This window comes from Dermacentor silvarum, chromosome 9, assembly GCF_013339745.2.
Source record: "Dermacentor silvarum isolate Dsil-2018 chromosome 9, BIME_Dsil_1.4, whole genome shotgun sequence".
Taxonomy (NCBI): Eukaryota; Metazoa; Arthropoda; class Arachnida; order Ixodida; family Ixodidae; genus Dermacentor; species Dermacentor silvarum.
The window spans coordinates 140,560,389-140,583,482 of record NC_051162.1 but is presented as its reverse complement, the minus strand read 5'-3'; the positions used below and the strand labels follow the sequence as shown (position 1 = coordinate 140,583,482).

At 43.7% G+C, this 23,094-nt stretch overlaps 1 protein-coding gene across 1 annotated transcript in view; it reads left to right on the top strand.

Annotated features, from left to right (window-relative positions):
* Nucleotides 1–22,316, top strand: part of LOC119463948 (uncharacterized) — a 261,047-nt gene extending 238,731 nt beyond the window's left edge. Inside the window, 4 exon segments of the mRNA XM_049655838.1 lie at nucleotides 3,755–3,917; nucleotides 3,919–4,070; nucleotides 6,154–6,276; nucleotides 13,921–22,316. Coding sequence (XP_049511795.1) covers nucleotides 3,755–3,917; nucleotides 3,919–4,070; nucleotides 6,154–6,276; nucleotides 13,921–14,297 — 815 coding nt within the window. The 3' untranslated portion in view covers nucleotides 14,298–22,316.
* Nucleotides 22,317–23,094: the final 778 nt, after the last annotated feature.

Here is a 23,094-nt window from a genome sequence, read left to right as displayed (position 1 = left end):
TAGCTCTTAGAAGTGATGAACACGGGACCAATGCAACAGGATATCTTTTGAAGACGCTAATGTCCCTCAGTGCACTCGTTTACTTTCATTACCTCTCAGGTTACAGTTATCCTCGTGCAGTCGCCTGCAAGATAGTTAAAACGAGGGGGGAAGTGCTGGTGTGCCTATACGCGCCTACGCTGCTGAAGCAATGAAACTATCCTTGGTGTAAAAAACCCTAAGAACATGCTTCATGCAAATGCAATGGAGCGATAGGAAGCAAGGCGGAGGGGAGCACGGATTTCACAAAACCAGGGCTTCACTCAGTTCCTTCGAGCTTCAAGGAATATTATGAAATACCCACTCTTTTCGTGGGTTTTCGCCGATGCAGAATAAAGCAGAAATGACCGGCACATAAGCCAAAAAGCATTGCGCGAGGGGGAATCGAAGCCATGCCCAGCTGGTGTTAATAAGTCGACGGCAAGCTGACGCAGCTTCCTCGGAGAGTTTCTTTTATAGAACGTAACCAAAACAGCTGTTTCTGTGAGAGTCGTGTCTCACGTGTGCGTTATATATATATATATATATATATAGAGCCAACGAACAACGATACCAAGGACAACATAGGCGAAATTGTACTTACGAAGTATATTAAAGCAATGATGAAGTAATAGAAATTAAAGTGGATGAACAAACTTTCCGCAGGTGGGGAACGATCCCACGTCTTCGCATTACGTTTGCGATATGCTTTTACCACTGAGCTACCGTGGCGCCGCTTTCACATCCATTTTCTGGGGTATTTATGTTTTTTACTATTACAACTAACGCTGGGAATGTTAGCCAGCGCCACCACTCACAAACCTTGAGTGCGGATGTGGAATATCCACAGGCATCACGAGTACGTGATCTTTTCGGGTGAAGGCAACTGGTCAATAAACGCACATATGCTACCTGAAGGCATCAATGTTGCCGGATTTGAGACCCTCGTTATGTAATGAACGAGAAGAAAGGGAACCGAGGGGCCCGATTTTGATTAATCACACCATAAGAAGCCAACAAACAACGATACCAAGGACAACATAGGGGAAATTACTTGTACTTGCGAAGTGAATTAAAGAAATGATAAATTTATATAAATTAAAGTGGATGAAAAAAGAACTTGACGCAGGTGTTCGTGAGTGGTGGTGCTGGATCCCAGGGTTAGTTGTAGCAGTAAAAATATAAATACCTCAGAAAGTGGATGGGAGAATGGCGCCGCGGTACCTCAATGGTATAAGCATCGCACGCGTGATGCGAAGACGTGGCATCATCCCCCCCCCCCTCCCCTGCGGCAAGTTGTTTTTTCATCCGACTTTAAGTTCTAATAATGTATCATTTCTTTAATTCACTTCGTAAGTGCAAGTAATTTGCCCTATGTTCTCCTTGGTATCGTTGTTTGTTGGCTGCTTATGCTATGGTTACTCAAAACCGGGCCCCGCGGTTCCCCTTCTTCGCGTTCACACAACACACACATATATATATATATATATATATATATCATCGGCATATATTTATGTCCACTGCGATCTCCAATTACCCCTGTCTTGCGCTAGCCGATTCCAATGGGCGCCTTCAAAATTGGTAACTTCACCCCCTACTTTTCCGCCGTCCTAGACAGTGCTTTCCTTCTCTTGGTATCCATTCTGTAACTCTCTCTATCTCTCTTTATATACATATATATATATATATATATATATATAAGTAGACTGTTTTTTTTTTGGAGTTCAACCCTAGCCTTGCCCGCTTCGTTTCATTCCGTTCATGTAACTCATTTCCGCTTCAACGTAGAGTGATAACGCAACGCCTTACAGAACTGCACCAGAATGTTGCACTGCGGTAATCCGATTGCGGCCTGTTCTCCGCATGCATCTGAATTATCACCGAACTTTCAATGAAAGCAGCGTACCATTCCCAACAACATTAAATGAAAGTTTTTGATTACTAATTCCGTGAAGGCATCAAGGACGTACATTGAACTGAGTGTTTATTTTAGCAGAATTATTAGTTTGTTTTGAAGGTTGCTGAGACAATCGAGGATATTTTAGTATAACCAGGGACACAATGCAAATACTTATTTTCCAGCAACTTGTGTTGCATGGTTGTAAAGTATCTGTATGTTGGGCGGCAGCTGCTGAAGCAACGAAATAAAGCCCAGTTGCAAGATGCTGCTCGCCATATAAGATGTGTCTTGTGGGCATCTTGAGTTTCGAGACCTTTGGGTGTTAGAAAGCTCAAACGTTTCCCAGCTTGGACAGCCAGTCTGGTATTTGTATTTGCAGTCTGTATGCTAGTGCTTTAAAACAACGTACTGTAGTATGGTTTTACTGGATACGATTCCCAACTTCTAGGAAATTCCACAATTTCCCAGGTCGCAGGGCCAAATTTTTGACACCAACTGCAAGTTATTTTTTTTCCTTTGTTTTGGTCTACTGCATCATATCTTTTTATTTTGGCGCTCATATGCACTGTCAATAGGACCGAATTTCTTTGCACAAACCAAGCAGTTAAACACTTAGTAAAGCTATTTGTTTTTCTGAAGCGATGTTAGTCCTAAACTGAGACTCAAAGTTGTAGTTTTTTTTATTTGCTGGGAGCAATGTTCGTCATAACTTCAGAACATTTATACCGGACAACGGAATATTGCCGCTGAATGGTGTTCCGTGTGCTTTGGCTACCGCAACATTTCGAACTCTTATAATATAATAGAAAATCACGAATATATCTCAGAAACTGGCAGGGATTGGGCATATTAAGGGTAATTAAATAGAACTAAAACGACGATGTTGAGACTAAAATACAAGAGCCAGACAGGCACTTGTTTGACACGTTAATCATTTCTATTTTTTAGCATTTCTCGTTTCATCTTCAGCGAGGGTGGAGTTTTACACCGCTACGTGAGACCTAACGTTTCGTCGAAGTCTATGTTGGTTTAAAGACATTCAGACTGGCTGCCGCTCTAGTTTCTGGTATTCTACAGTAACGCGCACATTATCCGGAGTGATGTGTAGCAGTGACACGTGGTATAGCGGCATGCATGCCAAGTCTCGCTTACTGGCCGGATATGCGGCTCTCTTCCAGGTAATATGGCCTTAATTCATTATGGAGAATTAGCAAGCTCAGCCATTGAAGACGTTTCACCGAACAAGTGGTGCCACGCTAAATGCGATCTTGGATCCACATGTTTACCGTGCAGTGCATGCATTATATAGAGTAGACACCCCTACCGTAGAGAGACAGTTAAAAAGTGGCCCAACAGGGCTCACCGGTGCTCTGGGTCTTTCGCTGTTATGCAGTTTCGTTTACAGCGAAACTGTTAGCCACAACTTGGTCGAAAGTTTCCGTGGCGTGCTCACTGAAAAAAAATGGCACCTGGAAAAGGAGTTTGTGTTTTGAGTTTCCGCGTAACAGAATTATGTTTCTCGTATATTCGAATTACAGTATATTCGAATTACAGAAGCTATTACGTCTTTAGGCTTTGTGCAAGCCGTACTTTACGAATTTTATGACATATTTTAATTTGAGATATACTGTAAGTGTATTGAGGTACTTGCACTTGGCGGCCGGCCTAGAAGAACGAGGATGTATGCTGCACCTCCACACACGTAGGCGCCATTTGCGCGGTCACCGCGCATGGCGCATGCGCAATGAATAAATCTATTCAGTTACTTATTTCGCTTGTTGCTCGTTGTTTTGCTCGAGATAAACGTATGATTCGTTCTCTGCTCCGTGTACACAGGACGTGTGCGAAAGCGGCCAGTTCGGAGGCTCGGCGGGCAGCGGCGGCACGACGTCGCCCCGCCTGTCTTCCTCGGTCGGCTCGGTGTCCGTGGAGGTGTCCGAGACGACCAACCGCATCGTGGTGGACTTCTGCGAGAACGCGGGCTTCACGTGCCACGACCTGCCCTCGCCCACCACGGAGCTGTCGCCCATGCCTCGCGACTGGATCGCCATGCAGCTGGGAAGGCAGCGGCAGGCATTCGCCTGGCTGCAGCAGTCCTCCTCCTCCCGATGCGTGCTCGAGGGGCTGCTGCTGATGAACGTCGAGAGGAACAGCTGAGTGGCCGCCTGCTCTTATTTCGAATTAGAATGGCAGCGCAAAAGACAGGAGCGACAGAAGGAAACGACAGATCGAAAGAAACGGACGAATCGCTTCGTCCGTTTCCTTGCTTGAAGCAGAAGCTTAAAACATAGTGTGCGTGGATGGATGCTATGAAGCGTCCCCTTCCAGCGGGCCCGGGCGGCGGTGGAAGGACTATGCCTCACCGCACATAATGCCCGGGTGGCCTGAGCCCGTGCCGGCAACCTCGCAGGTGCTTCTATCAAAAAGTTTTTCCGTCCTGTCCGTCCCCTTTGAATGAGGTGGTGGGTTGGGCCACCCAGCTCTTGTTATTTGGCCCAATGCAGACTTTCGAATCGAATGGCAGCGCAAATAACAGGACAGACAGAAGTAAACGGGCGAAGGAAACGGACGAAGCGCTTCGTCCATTTTCTTCTGCTGCCGGTTTACCACTCAATCTCGAGTTAGCATTCTGCCGCCCCTTCTTCTCTGTCTTTTAGCCTTAGACAAAGCGCATTGGTTACAACGCAAATGCAGGACACAGGACAGATTAGCACGTGACGAGGACAAAGCATTGTCTTCTTCACGTGTTACTTGGAAAAATATTTTTATCGCAGAAAAGTGATAAACACGGTCTAGTTTAGGACGGCAACACAAACGCTAACTTCCCACTCAGCTTATTTACTGGTATTCGATATTTAAAGGCGGAATATTAAAACCAACGCATGCGCGCAAGAAAACCGCGAGTCTTTGCACTATTCGATAACTGCTAAATACGAGCGCAGTAAATATAAATATCTGTTTGTAACAGGTCAGCGGAAGGTCTCCAGACTCAATATTGGCCCGACTTGCTTATTCCTTCAGCTTCGATAATGCGCTATGCTGGTTCGGATGTCGTTTCATAACGATGCATTCTTGGAACGTACAGCTGCATCTGCACACCAGACAGCGCTTTGTCCGGACACCTTACGATGTCACTTTGTCCTATGCCCTGAATTCGCGTTGTTACCCAAGCACCAGCGCAATTTCGTCACGCTTCGTCGACAAAGCTTACACACACTATGTTTTAAGCTTCTGCGTCATTGTCGTTCCGTAGCACAGTTTCGGATACATCCATAGAAGCAGAGAATCGTATTGGAGAGAGCAACATGGCAGTGTGGAACGTCGCTATCTGACATTAGGTACGGAGGTGACAATGAGATGGAAAGTCCGGTGCTGTGGTCACGTCTTTCTCTTTAGTTTTACTTTTTCATTAACGGGAGACTTCACGAGTGCTAGTCTTATCTCAAAACCATGTAGCATGCTCTTTACATATCACAATGAATGTCGTCTCACTATATATATATATATATATATATATATATATATATATATATATGCATATCGAGGATATTGTTGACGACATTCAGCGGCCGGTCGAGCGTATTAGGGTGATGGTCTCACTGGCGTCCGAGTATGTCAAATGCAGTTCATGATTACGTCGGTGACACCTCCCCCCCCCCCCCCCCCATCTTTTTATTACAATCACCTAACACTCCTCAACGTTTGCGAAGAGAACTAAAATGTATTTACCGGACCGAAAAAGAATAGCCACCATTCCCTTTTTTTTTCTCTTTGCTTTCAATAGAGTTAAGCCTAATGCGCAGAGAAAAAAAAAAAAACTAAATGAGTACATTCAGGTTCGTGTGATCTATCTAGTGTTCAAACGAAAAGTGGCACCGCGGGACTGGGGTTTAAGATAGAGTATGTTTTTATGCATACATTTGCTCCCACGTACTGTTACAAACAACGGTTTAAGCTATTTCGAAATTCTTACTCGACAGGTAAGAATTTAAGACAGGTAATGGCTAGTGCACTAATGCGAACCTATTAAGAAAAGGAAGGGCACGAAAGGCAGGGCTCTCTTCCAACAAATGTTGATTGCAAACGGAAACACCTACATAGAAACACAGCCACTGTAGTTACGATTAATTACATATGTGTGCATAAGCGTGTAAGCGTTCTATAGGCAACTCCCTCCGTGATACCACAGAGAGCAGCACCTCTAACTGCATGTGGACGTTCTGTCTTTGGCGCAGGTCAGTTCCCGTTCGTGACCTACCTGGTGTGCGACGCGGCACGTTGCGACCCGCTGCGGCTAATCATGCAAATGGAGAGCCACCACGATGCTGGTCCCGAGGGAGAACGGCTACACCACACAGGTACGACTTCGACATAAATGTCGGCATCGTAAACTACATGAGGTAACGGTCGTTGACTAACTTCTGAAAGGAGATCACTTAAAGGAACATTATCGCAAAATGACTGTCGACGGTAATGCGATTAGCATTCAAGCGATGAACTACACATTGTATCGCTTAAGCCGCGTTTATTTAAAATGTGTTGCGATCGTTCTGAGACGTCCGTTGTTTCGCGTACGTGCGACCTACAGTGTCTCCGGTATCGGCTCACTCTGCCATGGCACTCGCTTGCCAAGGTCACCCGTGAGCATGACGTCATAACGACGATTGTATGTCGATGAGGTCATATGATATCATGTGATGCGTGACAGTGACTCTCCGACGACGATGCAATGACAACGATGGCACGCAACGGAGGCATAATCCCGATTGAATGAAGACAGCATGGTTACGATAAAATGACTTGTAAGGAATGACGATGACAAGATGAAGAAGGCGGTATATACGACGACGGCATGACGGCAATGGGATGATGTTTCTAAAGTGATGATGATGGTGACATGACAGCATCGTGAGCCGCTATGGAGACAATGGTATGACGACGACTGTGTGACGTCAGGGGCGTGACGACGGCGGCGTGAAGCCAATCGGATGTCGAAGTCAGAATGTTGACGATGCAACGACCACGACGTCTTCACGATTACGAGCCCACACTTAGTGGCCCAATCTATAAGACAACTTAAACCGCTGGGTCTGGGTAGAAGGCAACGACAACGATGACATGACGAGATTAAGATATCACGAAGCTGGGATGGTGAGAATGGAACGACCACGACGACATCAACGGCATCACGACCAGGACCACATACCTATAGTGCCCCATACTTGTGGACAAATTGGGCCACTTCGTGTGCGTAAGCGGCTAGATATATAGATAGATGGATGTATGGGCAGACAGGCTCTAAACGCCTGAAGCATGCTAATAATGCTAATAGCATTAAAAAGTGGGCAGCTTGCACTAGTGGGGCAAGGCTGAAGTAAACAGCGGAGCGGGTGATCGACCTAGCTTCTTCCAGGTTTTACTAGGCTTAGCTAAGTGTTGATAGGAAATGCGAAGTGGTGCTAGGCACTGTATTTCGAATCCGCTCGTCGACGATGCGCAGATTCTCGCTTGGCCGCACAACGCTTCAAGATGAACGTCTTCTTCTTCGGCTGTCCGGATGTTGTTTGGTCGTCCCATGTCAAGGCTACATGTACTCGCCACAGAGTCAACGAGATTTCTGCCGCCGTCGCAGAAATCTAGAAAACTTTATCTCCCCGGTGACGTCACGGCCAAGCTGCAGCTCCACACTTGCCGGGGCGTGGCTGGTGAACACTTGCCGAGCCTCAGCCAGAGGCGCCTGCAGCAGTCACGAACACCGCGGGTAAACAGGGGAAACGCGGACGGCGTCGGCAGCAGCTCTGCGCGTTGCCTTCGTTGGTGCTGCTGCAATTTCTATCTTTCTCTCTCTCTCATTTTGTCTTTCTCTCTCCCGAGAATAGGGCGCGCCGCGCACGCTCTCCTTCTCTCTGCTTAACGTCCCATGTCAAGGCAACATGGGCACGGCACGGAGCGGAGGCGAAGCACACGCCGCTCCTTGAAGCGGTTGCTAGGCAACACAGGTGACGTCAAGCTCAGCGAGGTTTTGTTCGCGACAAACGGCTTAAAAAGCTTCACTGTTAAAGCATAATTTGGTGACCACAGGTGCCATGAAACAGCCAATTCGTAGTTGACCAGCCGCTAAGCGAGAAATTATGTTCTTTAGGGTTAGAAGGACAATTCACTTTTTACGTTATAGGGCCCATTGTGCAAAAGAAGGCTGTTGCTTGCGCTTCCATCTTAGTCCAAAAGAGAACAGGAAGCGCCTGACCCACTGCTACCGGCATACATCTGCGACCGAAAGGATCGAGAGGCTGATCATGTGAACGTTGCTGAAAGCCGCCTGTTTCAGGATCATGTGAACAATCAAGCAACCAATAATAAAAAATAATCACTCAAATATCACCTCTGACCGTTCAACTCAAGAAAAAAACGCATGAAATACTTGCACTAACAGTCTACGCAGCTAGTACTTTGGTTCTGACAGACAATTACGTATACGCACATGAGTAAAAAGGAGTAAAATGGTCGTTTAAATGAAAAAGCATTGATTGAAAAAGCGTTTGCATGCAATCTCATTTTTTCTTATTACTTTCATTCTACGATACAGGCATCCCTGATAAAGTTACCTGTCTAGATTATCGTGAACGAAAATAGTCGTTCGCGACGAGATTCACAACTTCCTTCCTCTCGTATCTTGCGTGGTCCATCAGCCACCATATTTTCATACTGGAAGTACCCTCAACATATTCCATATTTTTTCTCGTGTAACTAATGTTCTGCTCCACAAACAGATTGCCTTGAAAAAAAGCTTTACTGTTAGTAAATATGTCTTGCCGGCTAACCCTGGATGCCTTGAAATCCAATGAGGTCAATGTGTTTGTGACAGATTGTTTTACACAAAGGACATCGTTGTGGCACCAAAATTAATCCATTCGTTGGCATGGTGCATCTATGAAGTTTCATTAGAGCCGACCGATTCTTGACGCAAGGTACTTTGGATGTGCTTTTATGCCCTAAGTTTAGAACGTAAGACGTGCGAGATCAGGTTTTCCGCGCCGTACTTCTCACTGCATACAGCATCCTCACCATTATTTTGTTAACAAACACAAAACATTGCCTTCATCCCGGTCACGTCGCTTCGTTGGTGCCAGTCAATATTCATTCACATTAAACCGCTGCTTGCATTTCGGGGTAAGTTGTGAACAGTGTTCACATAAAGATGATCATTTCCTGAGCTTACACGTTATGTGCGATGGTAATGAATGCACTTGCATGCATTGCTTTAATTTTATATGATCTAATTAACCACTTTATGAAAGCTACGCTTCACAAAGACTGGATAATGATCCTTTTTCTTTGTGCAGTAAAGTGACCACAAGCGCATGCTGATATACCAAGACATTAGTCACCCTTTAAAAGTCATAGGAAAGAAAATAGGCGGAAACGCCAAGAGCGCTTAGCCGAATATATACCGCGGCCTCAACTGCAGGCGTTGTAGTCCACAGACCAAGAAAGGCTTTAAGCGTAACCCCGGGTCTCTTCTCGAGGTTAACAAAGGGGGACGCCTGAACGAAAACAAGCGAACGAAGCCTCGCCTGAACTGCTGCGCTCCGAACGGGGAAAATTACTGCCGGAAGGAAATTGCGGGGCCAACTTCGCCCACGAAGCGCCAAGCTTAAACTCCGGGAGTTAGCGGCCACTAAACAAGAAAGCGTTGACTTCGCACCCAGAACCCCCGTCCAAGGGGAATGGATAGCCCTACCCGTATTTCTTGCTTTCCTCTTTCGTTTGCTCGTGACTAGCTCAGTGCGCTTCCCGGAGACGAACACAGCTGCCACGCCAAAAGCAAGATGGCCCCCGAGTGTAATCCTGTAATGGACGGCAAGTGCCCGATGAGGAACCAGTAAGGACCAAGTTTATCTTTACGGGAGTTCCTCGATGCTTCTCCATAGCTGTGCTAGGGTGTCACGACGTCCTTTACCACCTTCTTTCTCACTTCTTTTCTTGCACGTCTATACGTGCGGTCGCAGCCTTTTATAGCTTCCACCGCATCCGGCGGCTCCTTTGCGTTTTTTTTTTCTCGAGTGAAGCGGACAAGAGGTCCATCCGCTTCCGCTGCTTCAGGGAATCAGTTCCGTCGGTTGAGGGCTCTCCGGAATCGAAGGGAGAAATACTCGTCTTTTTGCGCACTTTGCTTATTATACATGCGATCAGTGAGAAGCAGGTGCTGTTTATAGATTCGGGGTATCTTTGTATTTATAGATTCAGTTATTTACTTTTTTAAGCGCCCTAAGGGCATTGCGTAAGGGAGAGGGGAGGGGGAGGTGAAGAATAATAAAAACACCAGACAACACTACAAAAAAAAAGCATTTGAATATTCATGTCACTAAGAGGATAAAAAAATTACTAAACTGCTTACTTCATGAACACCAACACAAAAGGGAACATCTGTAAAGAAAAATAACAATGCACAATAGCATAGTGGTATGACGTTAATTATGAAACAATAAATAACACTAGAGAAATTGGTCAATGACAAAAAATTTTAAACCTAAGTTACGGGACATAAATTTATTGCTTCAGTTCTTTCTGCATTCTCTAACGTTTGCTCAAACATTGACCGACATAGTGCATCATATTCAGGAAGCTTCAACGAATTCGGTGATGTGTATGGCAAGGCGGACCATTTCTTTCTTTACGGTTCGTTTACATAAAACTGCACCTCGGTAAAGCTTCCTCCTTACAGAAAACATTCCGGTAAGGCCACAGGCTTTTCTATCCCATTGTATTACACTTTATAGATATTGCGTTTGTGGCTTATGTCTATTTATTTAAGACAGATGTACGCAATTTGGACTTCCTTTTGTCGATAGACTGTACTCATAGCTTGCTGCAAGTCTTCGGATGCGTCGTGCGTATCTGTATCTATGCGCAAGTTAAGAATGCATGCAGCTGTTCTTCAAATCCTTTTTGCGTGCATTTTTTCCCACTAAAATGCTCAAGAAATGTCCCATAAGCTCAAAACATTCACCGTATATACCCATAGAAACGCGCTCTTCGAAAGTAAGATTTCTAAGATTTCTTTTGTGTATTTTAACAATAGTAAAACGACAAATTTTGCCGCCGAAAGAAAAATAAAAGAACATTGTGTTGAGGAGACTGAAACGCGCACAAAATTGCAGGCCCAGAGGAGCGGCACGCTTGTATTGTTTTTCGGTGTTTGTCGTAACAAGCGTGTGAGTTGAATCCGAACACAGGGCACGGGAGAGCTACAGTCGTTGAATCGACAGAACTCCCTGAAGCACACCGGCTCGCAGCCATTTGCAATTCAAGTTTAAGCTTCCGCTTCGCATTCAAAATTCACAAGAAATGCAGTGCAGTCGAAACACTTTTTTTGTTTTCGTTGTATTTTGCCCTCCCAGTTCTCGTAAAGCAAACGCCTCTTTTCGACCGCCCAAGTTTAAGAAGATGTGAGCAGAAACAACGTACATATTTGTGGCATTGTTCACGGGGAGAGATGCTTGACCCTGTTGGCAAGGCATGTGCAACGCGGAAAGAAAAAAGCAAAAGCTTGTTCGATGCAATACAGAGCGCTGATAGTCGTCGCATGTGAATGGGGACGCGTGTTACAACAGTTTGATGTTTGAAGCTCATTTGAAGAATTTTGATGTTTGAGGCTTATTTCACAAAATTTATCAAACTAGTGTAGCAGTGTGCACACACAGTATGGCCCCAGAGCCAAAGGCCAATTGTGGGACCATTTATGGCAATGTAATTGGCAGTAATCAAAGTTATTAACTTCACATATGCTGAAATGGCAACTAAAGTACACTCAATAAAAAAAGTCCATGAAGTTTTATATAATAACAGTGGCGTAAGCCCTTAATTATTGTACAAAAACTCGACGTAAGAAAACTGTAGGCATGTAATAACATGTATACATAGCTCATGGTTGTGTACACGAAATGAATAATTCATACCTATTTGGCGAACAGTTTCTGAAAATGAAGTGCTCAATATAAATTGATTAACTTCTGATTGCAATATACTGAAATAAAAACAGACGTACACTGAATGAAAACTTAGACCAAATTATATAATGACAGTCACCTAGAGTAGTTAATTAATAAACGAAAACTCGCTCTCAGATATGACTTCATTGGCAAAAAAAGGAGACATCGAACACTTACTCATCCGTCACACAATGATAAAAAAAACGTCTACATGAGATGGCTAATTTCTACGTATTCGGTGGATCATTGCTAAATGGAGTATTTTGTAATATTTGCAATACGTTTCTTTCTTTCTTTGTTCATTTCAAATGTAAGGCCATTCCACTGTTTTATTATGATAAATGCAACCAATCTGCTGCCATGTACATTTCTCATAGCTGATATATTGAAGTTGCCAAACGTTTTATTCCGTGTGGCACGAGTTGGCTTGCTAAGTACTCAGACGTTGTATAAGTGGTTGCTTATTACAATGTTGTTAACGCACTTGACCATAATATGTGTCGCATAGAATGTCAAACGGCAGTATTTCTTTCTTTGACAAAAATGGCCTGAATAATTTTATTTCGGTGTGAAAAGTTTATTGTGTGCACGTCCCGTTTTGCTAGGCGTTGAATAGGTTCGACTTACGTCGTGAAAGATTATCCCCAAGACTCAATGCGACGTCATACTCAATTGGTAATATTCCGAAAGATCGCACGCACGAAACCTATATATACTAGTTTGCCGAAATCTGAAATGCATGCCGAATAGGGGTGTGCGAATGGTGATCTTTGAAACCGAATTGAATACGAATTGAAGAGCGACAGAATCGAATCGAATATCGAATACTTTTCGCATAGTTTTCGAATAATGATTAGCCGTTGCCACAATAACATAAAACGATGTTCCCATCCCAGCATTCTTGAAATTAGGAAGTTTCTGTCACTACATAGTAGGTTATGAAGCATTGTTTATTAAAAGCAAAAATGGAGCATTAGCACCAAACAAGTAGTTTATTCGCATGCACAGGGCTCTTAAGAGAGTGTAAATGATCACCATACAGCCTGTAAAGTATGGCTACCTAAGCGACGTAGCCTGCTCCAGTGCGCACGTTCTCATGTTTTACGTCTATACTATGCCCGCGGGGCTGAAAGATTACCTTGTTTTGCTGCAATTTTATGTATATTTGGGTACAGTTGACATTCCTAAATATTCGAAACGTATTCGAGATATATTCGCATTTATGAATAGCGACTATTCGATTCGGGAACCGAACCGAATAAGACACATTCGTCATTCGCACACCCCTATTGCTGAGCTCTTGTGCCGCGCCACGAGCGATGGAACGAAGATTCATTAAAATTATACCACGTGGTGTGCAAGTGTGGAGGAGGAACAAGAACCTAGCCAGAGCAGGTAACTACCGAAGCGGGGTGTTGAAGGCCCATGATTTCAAACCCAGACTCCGAGGAGCAGCTAGCACTGGTCATTCGAGCCCGGGAGATGGCCAGAATGAGGAAACTGCCCACCAAGGGTGAAGAACACTTCGCGTGCTCGATAATGACAGCTTACTCTTTGTCTCTCGGGTTTGACGTACGAAAACCACTGCGTGATACGAGGCGCATCATAGTGTGGGACTCCAGATTAATTTTGACCACCTGGAATTCTTTAACGTGCACCCAATGCAAGTGTCAGATACAAAACACGATGCAGTGCATGGCTACAATTTGGTACACAGACTTCCCAGACTGTGTGACAGCACCCACACAAACAGTTCTACGCTGTCAGTTTTTTCCATCGTTTGCTTTCTTTCTTCTTTTCTTTCATACACATATTGCCCTTCCCCAATACAGAATAGCGAACAGGAGATACCCTCTGCTTAACCCTCTGTCTTTGCTTTGTTTTATTATCTCTCTCTTTGGAAAGCATCATCGAACAGGTGAAGCAAATATTTTCTGCGTACTTAATCCCTCTTTCGTACGACTTCTTCTGTTTCATTACATGTACTCCGTCTCCACCCGGAAACTACAGCCGTTTACGACGAAGTGGCCACCATCGCCAGGCCTCCCGTGGACGGGGTGCCGCGGAAGCCAAGCTCGAGCAAGACAGGCTACATCCTCTCGGCCTTCCGGGTCTTTCCAGGCGAGGACCGAGAGAAGCTCGACCGATCCTGGCTGCTGTGGACGGGCGCGCGCCAGATCTACCGGCGCCTCCCTCCACACCTCGGCCTGCGCCGCATCACCTTCCACAAGAAGATCTGCCCGCAGGACCACGGCATCACGTACGTGCTACTCTGCGAGTGCCCGACGCTCATGGACTACGTTTCCGAGGCGTGCGTGCTCGTCGACCAGCTACGGGCACGGTGCTGCGGGTACACGGCCCTATACAGGGTTGTCGACTCGTTCTGAAGGACAACGGCGACGCTGTCTGCGGTGACACGTACGCGGGTATTGAGACCTGCTCTGCCTGTGGCGGCTAAAGTGGATCTCCTATTCTGGCAGCGGCTATGAAAAAAAAAAAGCTGCCGAGTGCTGAATGTGCATTCATCGCCTTCTGCGGGAGATTTCGACCATCGGACTGGAAGCGAGATTGTCATCATCGCCTCCGTTCAGCTAATGGGGGAAGGGGGGAGGAAAACACCGACAACGCAGCCTCTGAAGAATTGTTGGAAAGAATGAACTGATTCTGTGGACTCGAGCCGCTGCAGGTGCCTTGCGGAAACTTTGTTCACAAGAAATTGCGATTTCAACCTAAAATGCCCGAATGACGGTTACTTTGAAATCCCCGAATGTTTTCGCTATGTGGGGATATTTGCGATCGCAGTAGAAATATGAGCAGGATACGTTTGCGGGGCATATGCTGCAGTACACGTTGAAAATTCTTAAAGAGTTTCTTTTCTATGTCAGGCGATATAGCTGTCGATGTAAAATTAAGACATGGCAGCGAACGGTGTAAATCCATAGCCTGACAGCAAAGCTGCCTTATGAAAGTACGGGCCAAGCAGGTATCTCCGAGGCAGCTGTCGCTTGTTCTCATGTTGGTGTAAGTTTAAATGACAGTGAATGCAACATCGGCGTATCCACGAAAGTTCCGCCTGCCTGTAATGTCTGCGAAGCCTCAACCTCGGACTAACACGTGAGCTGTCGAAATTAGCTACTGTTTGGTCGTTCGATGAAATGCGGCAATAAAGCCACTAAATCGCGTTAAAAATGACGGTCTATGATGATTCTACGAGAATGTTCTAACGTAGTTGCGAATACAGTGACGTTCCACAGTGCAGGCGTTATTAAGGAAGTGGCATAAGCATTTACACTTCACAAACGAAAGCACAGACTGGGGCGAAATGCATATAGGGCGTCATTGCAGTTACTCTTTTAAGCACCTCTTTCGGTTTGCTCCGGCACCAGCGAGTGCCATGGACTTTGTCCTCTTGACTGCGTTTGACATATTTCTAGATGCCTGCTTTTTCTATCGATTGAAGCGCAAACGGTTCACGGGATCAGTGCCAACACATGAACTGCAGTGTGCGTTCATCCTGTTACGAATCTCATGCTTGTGCAAAGCTGTGTAAGTTTGAACCAAAGGCTATTGCAGCCACAACGTGGGTGCCTTCTGCATGTTGCCTCAATGTAACGGGCCCTAATCCTTGTTGAAAAATGTGCACTACATCCCTCTGACGTAGCGATAGATTCATTGGGAGTAGCTTATGGTCACGCGTTGTGTGTTTTATTTGCACATTTTGTTGTTTTTCTTTTTAGATATGGCGTGACCATTGGAAATGCTGGTTTATTATTTTCTTTCATGAATGCTACTTCATTGTTCGCACTGACTTCAAACGGCACGACAAATAAGAAAGTCCTGTAAGAATATAACATCCATAGAAGAAACCGGAATTTATCTACACGAAACCTGCTTATAAGAACCTCGTTTGAGTTTTGCGTTATTATGACGTGCACTAGTACTGTCTAGACGTGACCAATGTGACAGGACTTTTATTACTGTGTGCGATGTTAATCGAACGACTTGCGCTCACCGAAATATAAGTGAGTGTTTTATTGTTACAAATATAAATAATCACATGCATTCACACCGAAAATGCTCAGGGTTAGATGATTTGAGAATGCATGTAAATGCTTGCAAATGTAAGCCTAATACTCGTGATTCAAATGTCTCGCAAACCACCGAGGGCCACAAAATAATAAAACATCGTCATATTACGTCACAACGTACAGTGGTGTATCTCCTTCGTAAAACGACACAGTCAATAAAAATTGCAGCAAGCCTGCTTTCTGCTCACCTCATAAAGTCTAGGTGCCTGACTAATCGTAGGTTTTGTTGAGTCCCTGTAACAATCCCATTCTTAACACATAACGCTTTTGTCACAACTCTTTAACTACAAAGATTACTGACTGAACTAGCGAATGCGCCCTCCATATGTACACTGAACCGCGTATTTGTCAAGAGGAAGTAACTGAGCTGAGATGTTATTCGTGTCCTTAAGAGGAACAATAATCATAGCAGAACAACCTTTTCTTGACAACTGGCCTTATTGTGGCTCTCTTGGGCAGCAAATTTCGACAGGTTCAGTTATGAATAAATCCACACCAAAGAAAAGCTACATGCAAATTCATTATGCTGCTATCTCACCCAGAACCATCTATCAGTAGTAAAGCACGCTTTGGTTTGCCGTAATTTTTGCGACTTTCATAAGAAGACACAGATCGTGTTAATGTACTACACGATGCTGTCGGACATGTTGTATAGTAGCCTATTGTTCATAATTGTTCACATGGTTGTGAAAAATCATTTTCATTTGTTTTCGCGTTAAGGACTGAAAGCTGAACTAATCGATGTTGGTTCACACTGGTATAATGCCGCCAAAGGAACAAAACGAAGATGGATAACGACACACTGGACACCCGAGTTCAGAGTCGGCACTTATGTCCTGCGTGTCTTTATCGGTCTTCGCTTGCTTTCAGTGGTGCCACTACACCAGTATAGTTATAGCATAACATCAAAAGCATCAAGTGAAAAAAATAATGCTCCCTTCGACCCAGTGTGCATGGGTAACGTTGGACAACCCTGCCGGTGTTAGGAAGGGTGAGCTAAGCGAGAAAGCTCGAAGTTGAAGAAACCTAGACAGAAGGGTATAATTAGCAAGCCTAAGTTCCTTCTGATGCTAATGTTTAGAAATGCCTGCTTGTAGAGAAAAGTATTTAGGTTTTTCCTAAGGATGCTATCAAGACATTTACTTGCCTGAAAATATGAATCACCGTAGTTATAATATTTTTTGCAGAAATATTCTACTTTTCAGGTGATGAGAATAGGAATGATTATGACGTTCTTATCGGTAGATATGTGAGGTTTCACTAACATAAACCTGAAGAAGGACATTCAATTTACACTAGCCACATACCTCAAGACAGGATGAGATCAATGTTAGGCGGGCACTTATGTTCGGCCTCCATAGTCAACAGGAAGAATTCAACCATATTAAACTGGTTTAGTTTCCTCCGAGGCTTAGTCAACTCCTACAAGTAACATAGCATGTTATCAGCTAATAGCGGCCTGGATGCCGGCACTCTTCCGCAGTGCTCACTGAGAAGTAGCTGAGGCCCGAGACGGCGCACAAGGATAAGGAATGTGCTGCGATAAATGTTCCTAGTATGTACTACATCTTTCTTGAGTTGATGTCTTTTACGTTGTACAGTATGCACGTAGAATGTTACCGTTGCAGATACGTCGTTCTTTGCTATGCTAAATCAGTGCTTGGCGTTCCCCGAAGCTTCATCTAAGAACGTAGGCGGCACCATAAAGTACACGCTTTCAAGAAACAGAAGCCTGTAGAGCCTCTATAGTGAGCCTTGGGCATCTGCGCATCGTAATATAGCGGCAATTTGCACGTGGAACCCTTTGTGTAGCTCTGGCTTAGCACATTTCCTATAACCTCGCTCTGAGCTTCATCACCTACTAGTCAGTATATAGGGCAGAGCTGCAGTATTGTATACCCCCACAAATAACGTAGTGGCTCATTTATACACAGTTCGCTAATTGTAGTAGAATGCAGTGTGGGGTGCAAATGAATCACTGGTAGTAAAATGTACTTAACAATTCGGCATATTTGAGAGAGAAAAAAACAGCTGCATCTTCTAGCAGTACAAAAGTGTTTTCCGAATGAGTTGTTTTGCTCCTATGGTGGTTGCTTACATAACACTCTAACATAGAGACAAATTAGGTAATATTACGAAATATAAATGTGGAACTGAGTGCAAAGATTAAGTCTAGATGTTTCCGGTACAGGTAAACTGGTGCAGCTCTGCCACTCCAAGCAATCCCACTCCTCGCTTTTTGACATCCCTGTGTACACGATGTATCTGGGATCGGACAAACAACACGCAAATCGCACGCACCAACTGTGTCCCCTAACATTCTGTCAGCTTGTAGCATCTCTTTGTGTGAATATTTACTTTACATCCCACTGTATAAGCTTGTATATTGCAGTGTTTAAACGTCACCACCAGGTCCTTCATTTGCAGTTGAAACGACAAGCGCAACCTTGATTTTTTATCCTAATCCAATAAACGTGCCTCTTAAGCTACGCAGTGTCTGCGATATTCCATAACCGGGGATTTTGAACTTTTGCTAAAGTGGACATTTGGGTATTAACAGCTGCTCCAAATTATTTCCTCAGTAGAGCACCCAATATTTAATAATGACCAGAAGCTGGTAACGTCATAATACATGGAGGACCACTTAAATTAATGACTGCAAACACACAATAAATGCAGAGTGACAGCGTGCACTGGTGCATTTACGTGTTTACAGGTTTCGCACTATGCAACGAAAGCTGATCTTAACTACGAAACGCCTCAAACTTTTATAGAGTTTATGCGGTTTATAGAACACGCGAGTATGAAACGTAGCTCTAAAAATAGCGTAGTTTGACTTGTGGAAGGCAAACTGCATGACAGTTTCATTGAAACGGGTGACGTATCGTGAGGGAGCATCACCGAATACTTCTTCTTGAGAAAATTGATGAAGTGTGTGCGCGCGATGAACGCAAAAAAACTACATTTCACGAATTGTACAACCAAGGCATTTCCTCAATGTATATCTTCATTTTGAAACTATTACACAATATAAACCGATAATTTCGAATGCGGAAATAAACATATTGGCGATTCCTAACGACTGTCCCATGATCAGTTTTTCAAAGTAATGGAAGTTATCTCGGGCCAGATTCATAAAGCTTTTCTTTCGTAAGTTCGTTTTGCCATTCTGGCCGCCTTCGCTGGCATCCGGATTAGCTAAAATTGTTCCTTACGAAGCATTCTAGCGTAAAAAATTTTTGTGACTTCGTCCCATGAATTGTTGACCGCACTTATCATTTTTTTTTCAATTCCGGTTGTTTACCAGCCGCAAGCCAAAAGCACAATTCATTTGGTGCGTGTTATGGCGCTGTCGGTTCATAAGTAAGTTTGCATGGCTGTCTAGGCTATAATTTGTTAAAAAATTAATATATAACTTCGAGGCGCGAGCGCAGGACGCATTTTCTTTCTTCTACATGAAAACTGACTTGCATGTTCTTTTTATGTATGCAGATCAACCAGCAGTGCATGCTCACCTAATTAAATTACGGTGCGGTTATCTCGATTTATCGGCAGGCAAAAGCTCAAGAATAAATGTCAACAGCCAATAACATATTCCTGAAAAGTTCAGATCTCGTTTTCGTTTTTTTTCGTTTATGTAGTCAATTTGATGTGATGGCACGCCATGTTCATATCTCGAAATTCTATGTGGCATATGTTTAGTAGTGAGCTCTTAGACTTAACGCGATGAGAAATCATTTATATGTTTAAATTTAAAAACTCCCACTAAATACTTATGAATGCGCTTGTTTATCAAGATTTTGTTGTTTGATTCTTGTATTTTTTTCTTTCCTGAGGACGCTCGTTTTCACATAGTTATTAGTTCAATGTCACACCGTTTAATGAAAATATAACAACATTTTATTTTAGTGAAAGTGCTTAAAACAATGAGGATGTGCAAAAGCATAGAAATACGAAGACATACAATCCCCGAAGAAGGTAATTCTTTCCCAAACATTTTGCTGCTTCTTATAGCTACTACAATTATTTTTATAATTTGTAGGTTATCTTTGACAAGTAAAAGTTTGTGTCACGCGCCTGTGTAGTTCTGAAAAGGAAGCGTACTGGGTGTACATAAAGCAGTGCATGTGAATCTGTGAAGTACGTTCTTGGGGTGTGCAACATGCGTAGACGTTCATCGTCGATTTGCAATGGTATTGAGCTTATTCCCTAACTGCTGTCAATATACTAACTACAGTATGCTACAATGTGCTGCGTTAACAGTAAACGATTTCACAGTAAGTTGGTTTGAGATACAAGAAGAAAATTTGCAGAACGAAAAAGGAAGACTATGTCTTGCTGAGTACCTTGCGCTCTATGTGCCCATGTGTCATGTCTTATTTTAAAGCTGGCAACGTATTCTCTTTCACTCAGGGAAGACATATTGAACGCCAATAGTGACACCCATGTGGTGGCAATCATTTTTTTATATCGCTTGGCGTCGTTTTATAACTCCAAAGGCTGCATTCGTGCTTGCATGGCCACCCCATCTGAACGAGACTAGTATAGTATAGGTGGAATATAAACAACGCTAGAGCATTGCGATGTTTGTTTTCTCTGCGAGCAGTGCATTGTTACAGATGACTCGTACTGTCTTGCATAAATACTTGCGCGATAGGAGTGCTCAATGTATCGCTTGGCATGCTTTTGGATATTAGTGAGTAACAGGCGAAATTCCAAAATGTGAAGACGTTTGTGTCAAACTTTTATCAGGCTGGTAGAACCGGGTACTTCTTTTTAATGATAAATAAATTAAACAAACATTGGCTGTGCCATATATGTCGTGATTGAGCTGGATGAGTCATTACGTGCAAAAGAAATAAAAATGCATAAAAACTAGTCTGCAAAATTTCACTAAGCGTTTTTGAACTAAGCAGTTTAACGCACATATTGCAATTTACGAATATAAGCCAGTGGTTTCACAAGGCTCAACCACTTGTAAAAGTGAAACTAGCGGCTGTGTTAAGATACGCGCTATGAAAGTTGTGGTAAAAAATTAACTACTGTTCCACCTGCTGTTTTACTAAAACAAATTTTCATGCATTGAAGCTAAAAATTATCTGGCACACCAATCCCTCTCGTCGCACACTTTGGGAACGTATATCTCGAAACTGTTTTCACCCTCAGAATTGGTTTTACGGTGTTACCACTTGCGAGCTCACCCACTACAATTCGTAAAATGCAATATCTGTCGCAAAGTATTTATGTTGAAAGGTAATAAGAGAGATTTCGGTAATTATTCAAATATGCATTTCAATTTCTGGTGAAAACAATGTGTTCCCTTTGAGTAAAGTGCTGAAGAAATATAGAGTAATGCTACGTGCAACAGTAAATTTTCAGAACTCCACTAACAACTTCAAAAAAAAAACCTAATGGCTGGCTTGGTATAGGCAGGATTTCCAGCCAAATATCTTATCAAGGCTATGTGTAAAACAGGGGCACGAAAGATAGAAAACGCCCATGTAGAGAAACATCCGTGTGCACTTTAGTGCACAAGAGATTGGTTAGAGGTCAAAGAAAAAGAGCAGCAGAATTGAGATATAGTGCATAATGTAAAAAGAATCCTGCTGCACGGTAATCATCATTCTTCTGCTGTCTTTTGCACGAAGCAGAGCTAGCTCTTCTCATCCTTTTATTGAGCCATCATTTTGAACGTGACACTAAGCGATAGACGTTGCCAGGAAAGCCTTTTAAATTGGAACGCTTTTTTGAGAACGGTGATTTCATTTTTGCGTTCAGGTGCCTCATACAACTTGTGTGTAAGTGCCGTCTTCAGCAACAACTTGCTATTCCTATACTGAACGCGTACGAGTTAAATGAAAGTGCTTTCGAGAAACGACATTAGTTAATTTTCCTTCCTTAAAGGCGCTCACGTTTTATGCGCATTGTAATTTACGCCATCCCGACAAGTCCGCGCGAGCTAACTGCATATTCAACGCAATGCTTCATGGACGTGAATATTGCTTCGCATATAATTCAGTGCACATGCCTAAGAACCACCTGTGAAATGTATGTTGGGTGCCATTTTTCTATGCCTTGCTTCCACCGATGATTCAATAGAATAAACAAAACACACAGCATAATTCGCTTAACGAATATTTGAAACAAATATACAACTATAATACGGCCATGCCGCATTCTTAGAGCCTGCTGTTGGTGTTGTTTGCTGGTGTATCATAGCATCACTCGTTTCGCTTGCTTTATTGTTGATGCCTTGGAAGTGTTTTGCTGTAGACTTGAGCTATTAAAGCTGTCGTGGTACGTATTCGCATTTTCAAATGTGTGTTTGTCTGTTTGTATACCAAGCGTTTATTGGCGCTTTAGACATGGTCGCGCAGAAAGTGAACAGTGGGAGTTAGAACACAAAATACACTGTCGCTTAAAGCCCACACCATGTTTGAGAGCAATAAGCCATCATGACTTTAGTGTCGTCTTTGTATGAGAGGAAAAAGTTCACCTACTCATTCAATTATTCACCCCGAAGAAATGCATCAGCAATGTTTCAAGCCATGTAGATCCACCACTCATCGAACGAGTAAATGTTCGTACACTACAAAAATAATTCATTACTTGTGGTGTTTCGCATGTTGTGAATGCAGAGACCGTTAAAACGTACTCCGTATAGTGGGCGGATAAACTCTGGCCCTATTTCTGTGTCTTCTGGGTTCTTCAGTGCTCCGTGAAACCCACTAAACAAGTGCCTTTGCATCTTGCATCTTTGGCTAGCCGCGCAACGATCCATGTGGCAAGCGAGAGACATGACTGGAAAGAGCGCTGTCACGTCTCTGACTTCCCGCAAACATACTCGCGCTGCTAACCAAACATGCAACATTATCAACGTGCCCGTTCAGCCACGTATGCGAATTTGCATTTTGCCTACCGCGGAATCCAGCAGACGTGCTCGGGAACAGAAGCTGCGGTCACGTGCTCAGAAGCAGTTCTTCAATCCACTAAGACACCATGCTGGATAAAGTCTGCTGAAAGCAATGATCAGTCACACATTTTATGCAAACCAGCAAGCGTTTTCGGATTTACACTGCGCGAAATTCTGAAACCC